Source organism: Pogona vitticeps, chromosome 7 (assembly GCF_051106095.1).
Source record: "Pogona vitticeps strain Pit_001003342236 chromosome 7, PviZW2.1, whole genome shotgun sequence".
Lineage (NCBI taxonomy): Eukaryota > Metazoa > Chordata > Lepidosauria > Squamata > Agamidae > Pogona > Pogona vitticeps.
The window spans coordinates 15,074,499-15,085,276 of record NC_135789.1 but is presented as its reverse complement, the minus strand read 5'-3'; the positions used below and the strand labels follow the sequence as shown (position 1 = coordinate 15,085,276).

Genomic DNA, 10,778 nt, shown 5'->3' with positions numbered 1-10,778 from the left:
AGATATTCCTGTTGATTGTCATCTGACGGATGGCTGCATTTAAAGTGTTTATAGGCCAACCAAGATTGCATGATCGTATGGTGGGTGAGCTGTCTTAAGACAATCTGAAAACAGTTTAAAATTAAAAGTTTATAACATGTAACGTCAAAATGTTAAAACAATTGCATCAAAACGTATGGCACACACATCCCTTAAGTGTCCTTGTGTGTTGTTTCTATTGTTTATTCAAAGATGTAAATAGAGCTGTCTATATGTAGTCATAAAATACATGTCTGTTGTACCTTTATATATGAAAACAATATAATTTTGTTTTCACATATAAATATTGATCTATAATGTTTTCTGTTTTCATATATAAATATATACTTTAAAATAAATATTTATATTGTACAGGAAATACTGTACGTTTAAAAACGTAACAGTGCGAGAGAGGGCGAATAGACACCCGGAAGCGCTGGTTTACCAACCCCGCTCCGGCACCGCCGCCACGTGGTTGGAACACGGCGCTTTCCCCATTTCCGGGTCGGTTACAAAACAGTGTCTTGCGCATGCGCCGCTTCAGCCGGCCTTACGTCACTCCTTGGGGGGGCGCGTGCGAGAGAGAGAGAGAAAGGAAAGAGCCGTGCGGGGGGGCGCCTGCGCGACGGCGGGGACCTAGCCCCGCCCCCCTGCGCTGGCCCCGCCCCCCGCCGGCTCCAGGGGATATAAGCCCTCCCGTTGACGTCAGAGTCCTCTTCCGCCCGCTCGGCCCCTGCCAACGAGACAGGGCCGCTGCTGGAGCCTGCGCGCCGCCATTGTTGCCGGCCTGCCTTCTCTTCCCCCTCTTCCCTCCCGCTCCCTTCTCAGCGCCCGCGGAGCATCCGACGCCATCCGCCGCCATGGTGAGCCATCCGCCGGCCTCGGCCGGACCAGGGGACCGGGCGGGACGGGGCCTCCCCGCTGGGACCGATATGGCCGCCGACGGAGGCCGGGAGGCAGCTCCCCCCCTTCCCCGGGGTCGGAGGACCGGGCCTGGCGGGGGGCGGAGGGGCCGGGGGTTGGAAGAGCCGGCGCTACCTCCCCCTCCATAAATCCCACCCGAAGAGCCCTGGTCTTAATCAGAATCGCGCCTTCCCTCCTTTCCTTAACGACAGGTCCTATCATCCCCTAACCAGGGCGCCCCCCTTCACCAGGAGGTGCACTACAGGTCCCATGAACCACTACCCCGCCCTATTTGCCAGTCCTCTTGAGATACAGGGCAGTCGTTCTCCCATCCCTCCCATCTGGCTGATTTCTCTAGGAGAGGCACCACATATCCCATGCTTCCCTAATCGTTCCCACCCCTTTTCCACGCTTCTCAGCTGCGAGCGGGACTACAGAGCCCGTTTCCCCCTGAAAAACCACACCCTTTCCCCCCTTTGGGTGTCTCTCCATGCCTCTAATAGGGCCCACCGTCCCCCTCGCCACCCCACAAGCCCTCCTCCCTTTCCATTTAGAGAACTACGTGTCCCATCCGGCCTCCCCCAAACGTTTTCCCCCCTCCCTGCCCTGAAACAGTTCGGACCCCTTAACTGTGGGCTGCCTCTCAGGAGTTGGCTCAGGAAACTCTATTGGGGGGGAAGACTTATGGGGTCAAAGAGGGAGCGGGGGGGGGAGGGAGGGACCGCCTTGCGATTCACCCGATCCGGATCCTTCCCCTTGGCGTGAAACCGGCCTCTTACGTAACCCCGCTGTTTTTTTCTAAAGAGGGAGGCAACCAAGCAACACCAAAAAAAAGGATATATATTTCTATTATTCTTCCTGCTCCGTGACCTTGATGGGTTCAGTCTTAGAAGCCCGAGTTCCTGGCTTTTCCTGAATCATGATGATGCAGGAAGGGTGTCCTAAGCACCCTAAGAAAGAGGAAAAACAAATAAATCTGACTTTTCCCCCTGGCGGCCTCCTCTGCTGGTGACATGGAGGGCCAGAAACCCGAACCCAGAGGGCAGGCCTGGTCCTCATAGAGGACACTGGGATATGGGGTTTCTCCTCCTTGAGCCAGAATTATTGTTATCCCCCCCCCCCGATCTTCCTGGGATTTGGGAGAAAGGGAGTAAATGGGGTTTAAGAACAAGGAAGGGGCATTCTTTTGGGTTTTTTTTCCTTAGCACTCTGATGGGAACTTTCCATGGCTGGTCTTTGGGGATGATGAGCTTTGTGGTACTCTGAATTTCCCTGCGACTGTGTCCTTGCCAAGCTATGAGGGATGTGCACCCCCTGGGCAAGCTAGAAGTAAAAGCATTGCCCCCCTTCCCCATAGGATTTGTCTTGGGGCTGGGGAAGGGGTGCCTGCCTGCTGGACTACAAAGCCCACCGTCCTTTGCTCTGCCAGCGAAGGATTTGAGCCCTATAGGATTTTGGGGCCTGCCCTTTGCAAAGCCTCGGCAGCTAATACCATTGGCACTGGCCCCGGGGCTGGCCCTCCGTGTCATGTTGGACTACCACTCCCATCAGCCTTAGCCAGCACCATCTGTGGGGTAGAATAGCAAGGGTTTCAATCCTTCAATAGGTTCGCACCTTGACATCATTACAAAGATAATTCTTTGTAACAAGAGGGTTGTTTGCCACAGATGAGAACAGTTTAGTTACAAGTAATGTAACTTCATGTAATAACTTTCTATTTTGGAATCTCAAAGAGGAAACAAAATAGCATTAAAGGCAAGAAGCTGATTCAAAGCCAGTTTATTGGGCTTCTGTTTTTTTAAGCAAGTTCAGAGGGTTTTTTTTTAAAAAAAAAACCCATATTCTGTTATTTCTTTAACCAAACCTCTCTTTTTTTCGCTTTGAAAATAAGAGGAACATAGCAAGCCAGCTCAAGGGATAATGGTGGTATTTGTTTTCAATAGCGTGTGACCTGAGGACAAGTGGGGTTGCTTTCTTAAATGCTAATTAGGAGTGGAAACAGATTATTTCAGGCCCTTTCCTAGCTTCTGGTCCTTACCACGTAACTTCCACACTGTGGGTCTGGAGGGAAACCACCCAAACTGTGATCCACTTCTCCCCAGCCCCACCCCCAAGATTTGGGGATTTAAAATCCTCATTACAGTGCACCTTTGACCTTGCTCGTGGCCTTTCCAGGTGAACTTCACCGTAGACCAGATCCGGGCCATCATGGACAAGAAGGCCAACATCCGGAACATGTCCGTTATCGCCCACGTCGACCACGGGAAGTCCACCCTGACAGACTCCCTGGTCTGCAAAGCCGGGATCATCGCCTCCGCCCGGGCCGGAGAGACCCGCTTCACTGACACGAGGAAAGACGAACAGGAGAGATGTATCACCATCAAGTCCACGTAAGTCGTCTCTTCCTCCCTGGTCGCCTGATTGCCCGCATTCCCACCACCACCCCCGAGACTGTCAAGGGTGCGTGTGAGTGTATTTTGAGAGCCACATCCTCCTTTTTTTCCCTTCCAGGGCCATCTCCCTCTTCTACGAGCTCTCAGAGAATGATTTAGCCTTCATCAAGCAGAGCAAAGACGGCTGCGGCTTCCTCATCAACTTGATAGACTCCCCGGGCCACGTGGATTTCTCCTCGGAGGTCACGGCTGCCTTGCGCGTCACCGACGGCGCCTTGGTGGTGGTGGACTGCGTTTCTGGTGAGCCTCTCATCTCAGGGAACCCGGGGTGGTGGTGCCATTTCCTCTGCGGTCAACAGGCTCTGAGCCGGAGGAGGCCAACCTCTCCTTCCTTCCCCCAGGTGTGTGCGTCCAGACGGAGACCGTGCTGCGCCAGGCCATCGCCGAGCGCATCAAGCCTGTCCTGATGATGAACAAAATGGACCGGGCCTTGTTGGAGCTGCAGCTGCAGCCGGAGGAACTTTACCAGACCTTCCAGCGCATTGTGGAGAACGTGAACGTCATCATCTCCACCTACGGGGAGGGCGAGACCGGCCCTATGGGCAACATCATGGTAAGGCCGGCGGCGATGGGAGGCAGCTTCTCTTCCGAGACAGACCAGCATAACCCCACTCAGGAGATTTTCTGATGCTTCCCCCCCGCAATAAGTGTGTTTCAAAACTTGATTGCAGTAAAAATGTCGACATGTCAAGAGCCCTGCGGATACCAAAGCTAGAATGTCTCTCGTTTCCTCTTAGATTGATCCAGTCCTGGGCACCGTCGGTTTCGGATCCGGTCTCCATGGCTGGGCCTTCACCCTGAAGCAGTTTGCCGAGATGTACGTGGCCAAGTTCGCCGCCAAGGGCGAAAGTCAGCTGAGCCCCGCCGACCGGGCCAAGAAAGTAGAGGACATGATGAAGAAACTCTGGGGAGACAGGTGTGTGGCATCTGTGGTGTGCCCATTAACAGAGGAACACGAAAAGGAAACAGACCCCCAGTTTTGAGGTTTTTAGAAATGCTTATTATTACCCTTAAAAACGCAACAAGATTTGTTTTAAAAAGTAATTTTAAAACCTAATTACTTGTAAAATAGGTTTCAGTAGAATCTTTTTTAAAAGCTGTAGAATATGTTTTTAGAAATGCTTTTACATTATGTTTTGAAACATTTTAGAAGCATTTCTAAAAACATTTTACACCGTTTTTAAAGAATTATATCAAAACACATTTTGCAAGTAACTGAGAAAACATGACAGATAGCCACAACCAAAGTAACTTGGGTTGTGTTTGGTCATTTTGAAGCGTGGCATCGCATCAGGTTGCTCGGCAAAAGTAACTAGTTAGAAGCAGTGGTCTTCCTGGTAACTAGTTACTTTACCAGAGCAGTCAAATATGTCAAGCTTTTCCTTCAGGGGTCTGTACGCTTTTAATCCAGGAAAGTTTAAAACTGCCCAACCCTTTTTGAGTCATAAAAAGGAAAACTGGCGACTCTTGCGTATGCATTTCGCTTTTACAGCCCCCTTCCAGGAAACCTTGCTTTGGGTGGATGATTTGCAGGGAGGTGGCAAAGCAGCAGGCCTTGTCTGATCTCTCAATACTTGACCTTAGTTGCCTCCCTTAATTGCCCGCAGATACTTTGACCCAGCCACCGGAAAATTCAGCAAATCTCCCAATGGCCCTGATGGGAAGAAACTGCCCCGAACCTTTTGCCAGCTGATCCTGGACCCCATTTTCAAGGTAAGGCCCCCCTTCCTTTTCCAACCCCGCCTGACTTCTCCAAAGACTTTTTTTGGGGGTGGCCTCGCCCCGCCTGGATTACGTGCATGATGATGGAAACAAAATTTCTTCACTTTGACCTGACGCAGTGCGGTTGAAGAAATGTTTTCAAGGATCTGATGCCATGTGGGCTGGCTGCGCCCGCCTCCCCCCCCCGCCCTTACCAAGTGACCGGCCACGTGTTGGAGGAATTCTCGTCTGCCTCCTTCCTAGCTTGGTGGCTGCTCTTGGGTTGGTTTGTGCCTCCTGCTTAATTAACTTACTCTTTTTTTGGATGAAAGGTGTTTGACGCAATCATGAACTTCAAGAAGGAGGAAACCGCGAAGCTGATAGAGAAGCTGGACATCAAGCTGGACAGCGAGGACAAAGATAAGGAAGGGAAGCCGTTGCTGAAGGTGAGGTGGTTGAAGTGAATGTGAACTCATTTTGTTTTGGCTTAGTTCCTCCTGTTTTGCTTAAGTGGGGGTGTTTCAATTCCCCCCCCCCTTTGCACCAAAATAGCGGTGCGTTTCCTTCTGAGGCCTGAACCCCTGCTTTTGTCTCCTCGGCCCAGGCGGTGATGAGACGCTGGCTTCCCGCCGGGGAGGCCCTCCTTCAGATGATCACCATCCACCTGCCTTCCCCTGTTACCGCTCAGAAGTACCGTTGCGAACTGCTCTACGAAGGGCCCCCTGATGACGAGGCTGCCATGGGTAGGTGGTGCTTCTCCCGACCCTCCCTTTCTTTGGGCCCAGCCTGGCTTTAAAAAGCCCACTGTACACACTTCACAAAAGGGCTTTCTCCTGGGCCAGGCCGTTGATCGCACTTTACCCGATGCAATGAATTCTGCCGCCAGCCAGGTTTCGAATAAATCTTCAGGGCATTCATGCCGCTTCTCCCTTCCAGGAATCAAGACCTGTGACCCCAAAGCACCCCTGATGATGTACGTCTCCAAAATGGTGCCCACCACTGACAAGGGCCGCTTCTATGCCTTTGGGCGGGTCTTCTCCGGGGTCGTCTCCACCGGCCTCAAGTGCCGGATCATGGGGCCCAACTACACGCCGGGCAAGAAGGAAGATCTGTACCTGAAGCCGATCCAGAGGTGGGTCGGGTTCCCCTCACTGTGCGCCCCCTCCCTCTCGAGTCCACCCATAACGAAAAGAGAGGCAGGGGAAAATGGATTAAAACCAAGGATACTTAGGGTTGTTTGGAAGCTAGCTGCGTTCGCAATACGAGGAAAACCACCAGCAGCATTCACGCGGATGGCTGTGGGTGCAACAGGGGAGAGGTTTTTAGCCTTCTGTGAAATCTTACGGAGGTTTATTTGGCTTTTGCTCTCCAATTGGTTCTTCAGCAGTGTCGATTCTGGGACTGGGGAAAGGTTTTGTTTTGTCCCCCCCCCCCCGGCGAGTGCCGTCTTCCTGCTTTAAAAGCCCCCCTGACTCCGGTTTGTTTGTTTCCTCCCCTCCCCCAGGACCATCCTCATGATGGGGCGCTATGTGGAGCCCATCGAGGACGTGCCTTGCGGGAACATCGTGGGGCTGGTGGGGGTCGACCAGTTCCTGGTCAAGACGGGCACCATCACCACCTTCGAGCATGCCCACAACATGCGGGTCATGAAGTTCAGTGTCAGCCCCGTCGTGCGGGTGGCCGTGGAGGCCAAGAACCCCGCCGACCTGCCCAAGCTGGTGGAAGGCCTGAAGCGGCTGGCCAAGTCCGACCCCATGGTGCAGGTGAGTGAGACCGAAGCCGGGAGAGGCGGATGTGACCCGACAGCTTCAGTCCCGAGTGGACGTTTAGTGAGGTCTGTCTCCGGAAGAGAGAGGACAGAGGAGCCCCCAAAGAGAGGTCAGGAGAGGCTGATCGTTAGTTAGAAGGAGGAAGAAGCCGTCCCGGCTCTGAGCGCCTCTCTGTGTTCCCTCTGCCCCGCAGTGCATCATTGAGGAATCCGGGGAGCACATCATTGCTGGCGCTGGAGAGCTGCACTTGGAGATCTGCCTGAAGGACCTCGAGGAAGACCATGCCTGCATCCCAATCAAGGTGAGAACAGCAAAAGGTTTAGTCTTAGAAAAGCAAAGTAGGAAGGGACCCGAAAGATCATCCAGTCCAGCCCCTGCTGAGGAGGCCCTGTGTGGGGTGGGGGAATCGAACTCCCAGCCTTTGGCTCCACAGACGCCTCACCCACCCAGCTTTCCAGCATTGGCTTTATTAGGATCAGCAGAGACCCAGCGCCTCATTTCCTGCATCCCTAGAGGGAGTGTCACCTTTCTCTTCCTATTCTATCACTCTTCTGATTTAACGGTGCCTCTAAGAGAGTTTTCAAGGGGTGAGAGAGCTGGGGTGCAGTTTTCCCAGTGGCACCACCTGTGGCCGGGCAGGAATTCGAACGCATGGCCAGGTTTCTCTTATACCCCCCCCCCCCCCAGTTTTTTGCATCTAGACAAATAGCAGGGTGGTGGTGTGGGTTTCCCAGCACATCCATTCTGGGTTTGGCGTTGGCTGAGGCGCAGCTGGTCCTGAATCCCTCCTGTTTTGCTCTGGCAGAAATCCGACCCGGTGGTGTCGTACCGGGAGACGGTCAGCGAGGAGTCCTCAGTCCTCTGCCTCTCAAAGTCCCCCAATAAGCACAACCGCCTGTACATGAAGGCCCGGCCCTTCCCCGACGGCCTGGCCGAGGACATCGACAAGGGTGACGTCTCCGCCCGCCAGGAGCTGAAGCAGCGCGCCCGCTACCTGGCCGAGAAGTACGAGTGGGACGTGGCCGAGGCCCGCAAGATCTGGTGCTTCGGTCCCGACGGCACCGGGCCCAACATCTTGACGGACATCACCAAGGGAGTCCAGTACCTCAACGAGATTAAGGACAGCGTGGTGGCTGCCTTCCAGTGGGCCACCAAGGAGGTAAGGCAGGGGAGAGGGCTGTGGGGCGGTGGCTCCTGTGGCGGAAGGGGGGGGATGAGGCTTGCCGTTTTTTTAAAAAAACCCACTCCCCTATCTTCCCCCCCCTTAAAGGGCGCCCTCTGCGAGGAGAACATGCGGGCCGTGCGGGTGGACGTCCACGATGTGACCCTCCACGCTGACGCCATCCACCGTGGCGGCAGCCAGATCATCCCCACCGCCCGGAAGTGTTTCTACGCCTGCATGCTGACCGCCCAGCCCCGACTCATGGAGCCCATCTACCTCGTGGAGATCCAGGTGAGGGAAGGCTTTTTTTTAAGGGCAAAGGGGTGGGGAGTTAGGGTTCAGCTGGCACTGGCCCTTCAGCCCTTCTCCACCTGATTCGTCCCCTCGCTCACGCCTCGTCTTCCTTTCTCGCCCAGTGCCCAGAGCAGGTGGTGGGTGGCATCTACAGCGTCTTGAACAAGAAACGGGGCCACGTCTTCGAAGAATCTCAGGTGGCCGGCACCCCCATGTTCGTGGTCAAGGCCTACCTCCCGGTCAATGAATCTTTTGGTACGTGTCGTTTCAGTTCAGAGAGTGGCTCTTCCTGTGTGAGTTTCCAGAGGGTCCGTAAGACCTGCTCGGAACATTTATTAGGGTCTTTTCCTAGTGTGTTTTCAATGTTTACTTCGGTTTCATCATTCAGTTGCATTTTAATTAGTGCATCGTTTTAATGTTGAACTCGTTGTGCTTTTAAATTGTTGTTTTTCATATTGTGAGCCGCCTCGGGTCCCCTTATCTGGAGAAAGGCGTTGTATAAATAAAACAAGTAAATAGGATGGTTGTCTTGCTTTGCTGGGAAGGCAAGTGGAGGGGTTTACGGCTTTGTTTATTTAACCTCGATCTCTTACCGTTTGGGGCTTCCTTTTGTAAAGCGTGCCTTTCTTCTCTGTGTAGGTTTCACCGCCGATTTGAGATCCAACACGGGGGGCCAAGCGTTCCCCCAGTGCGTCTTTGACCACTGGCAGATCCTCCCCGGAGACCCCTTCGACAGTGCCAGCCGGCCTTCTCAAGTGGTTGCCGAGACCCGCAAGCGGAAAGGGCTCAAGGAGGGCATTCCCGCCTTAGATAACTTCCTGGACAAATTGTAAAAAACCCGATGCAGAGAAATGAAAAATTATGAACACAAAATAAAATGCAACACATCAGGTCTTGGAAAAAAAGAATAAATTTTAAAAATGGCTCTTTGTCGGGACTCCAGATTGAATTGGTGTAGTAGCACGGACATCTTGGGTGTGGGCCCAAGCTGGGGGTTGGGGGTTGGAGAGCCCTGGGGCTGCCTCCTTGTGCGATTGATTTCAGCGCTGATGAAATAGATCCGTTAACAAGGAAGCGGCCTTTGCCAGCCTTAACGGTGTTCTAGTGGGCTGTCTCTCATTCATGGCCATCGCAACCCCGTTGTGCTCTTCCAGAGGGTGCAACCGAGGGATCAACCACCTCACTATTTATTCAGCCCAGGTGGCAACTAGGGAGAAAAAAAACCCATGATAATTTTTTCCCTTCCTTGATGGGAGCCACTTAGGAGGAAAAACAGAAGGGGGTTGTGTAGGGTTGATCTGTGGAATTCATTCCGTGTTCCAGAAAAACTGTGCACACAATCTGGAAGTTTTAAGGAGAAGGAGGAACGAGGATGCCGGCCCTTCCTTGGGGAGAAGAGAGAAAAGTGTTTAAACTTTTTTTCTAGTTTAAAATAATTAGGAGGGGCTTCCACAGTGTGGTGAATGGGGCACGGGTGCGAATCATTGTATCGGTAATCACTGGAATAATAAATTTCATAAGGCGATGGATTGAGTTTACTGTTTGTCTCCAACATCTGGTGAGCCTACGGATGATTTTTAAAAGCCGGGGTCATTTCTGCTCTGAGCCAGATACACAGTCCCCAGGTACTGTAGTTGGGGTCCCGATATTCTTGTTTTTTAAAAAATGTGCGGTGGGGGGGTTGCTGCTAGTAAGTCGGTTGAGACTCCAAACCCTTTGTGAATCCACCAAGTTTCTCCGGTTTTCTTGTCTGCCCCCACCCCCTGCTGCAGAAAAGGGGGGGGTGCTTGAGTTTCTCACCCTGTCCATGTACCTAAAAGTGGTTCTCAGCCCCTCTTAAGGGTCAACAAGGCAAAACAGAAGAGAGGCAGCCACTGGGGTGAAATTTCAGTGGGTCCCTGCTGAGTCACTCATCTTGGCTGCCTGAAAATAATTTTAAAAAAACCCAGAAATACAATACAATACAGTACTGTATTGGGTTGTATTTCCAGGGTGTATTTGCCAGCACCGGCCACTTGATGGAGTCAGAGACCTTGCAATGAATGGCGTTCTATCGGTTTTTCAGCATTCGTGGGTTTGGGAAACCAATTCCCTGTTTATACTGTCCGTCTGCTGTATATAAAGAATTCAGAGTGTTTTATTCGCGTTCCCTCTTAAATTGAAAAAAAAAAAAAGAACCACGGTTATTTTACGGGTGTTCATTTTAAAAAAATCACTGATTTGCAAACAGGGACTCCTGGTCCAAGCCAAATGCCAAGGAAAAAAAGTTTCATTTAAAAAAAAAAGTCATTGTAGGTCCCGGGAATCCTGCGACCTAAGGAGAGCCTGGAGTTCTGGAGATCATGGGGAAAAACGACAAGCTAAGGTGGATATTCTGAGCGTTGTATTTATTTTTTTTTAAAAAGGGGGGGGGAGCGAACCTCTCCGGTCCTTCCTGCAATTTTATATGTATATGATTCAGTAAATAGGACACCGCGG

The 10,778-nt window shown here is 52.2% G+C and overlaps 1 protein-coding gene across 1 annotated transcript; it reads left to right on the top strand.

Moving 5' to 3' along the window:
* The first annotated feature begins 535 nt into the window (after positions 1-535).
* On the top strand, positions 536-9,230 carry LOC110072450 (elongation factor 2). The gene is made up of 15 exons (XM_020780818.3): positions 536-881; positions 3,097-3,311; positions 3,433-3,614; positions 3,716-3,927; positions 4,112-4,290; positions 4,982-5,087; positions 5,408-5,521; positions 5,680-5,818; positions 6,012-6,207; positions 6,580-6,838; positions 7,038-7,145; positions 7,650-8,003; positions 8,115-8,297; positions 8,423-8,555; positions 8,940-9,230. The coding sequence occupies exons 1-15, from the start codon at positions 549-551 to the stop codon at positions 9,131-9,133; spliced, it is 2,907 nt and encodes a 968-aa protein (XP_020636477.3). The 5' UTR covers positions 536-548; the 3' UTR covers positions 9,134-9,230.
* The last annotated feature ends 1,548 nt before the right edge of the window (positions 9,231-10,778 follow it).

Bases quoted from the DNA above. Each gene is read 5' to 3' on its own strand.
- LOC110072450 (XM_020780818.3), top strand. From the start codon at position 549: ATGCGCCGCTTCAGCCGGCCTTACGTCACTCCTTGGGGGGGCGCGTGC. The intron at 6,839-7,037 runs GTGAGTGAGACC...TCTGCCCCGCAG, and splicing joins AGTCCGACCCCATGGTGCAG to TGCATCATTGAGGAATCCGG. The intron at 7,146-7,649 runs GTGAGAACAGCA...TTGCTCTGGCAG, and splicing joins ATGCCTGCATCCCAATCAAG to AAATCCGACCCGGTGGTGTC.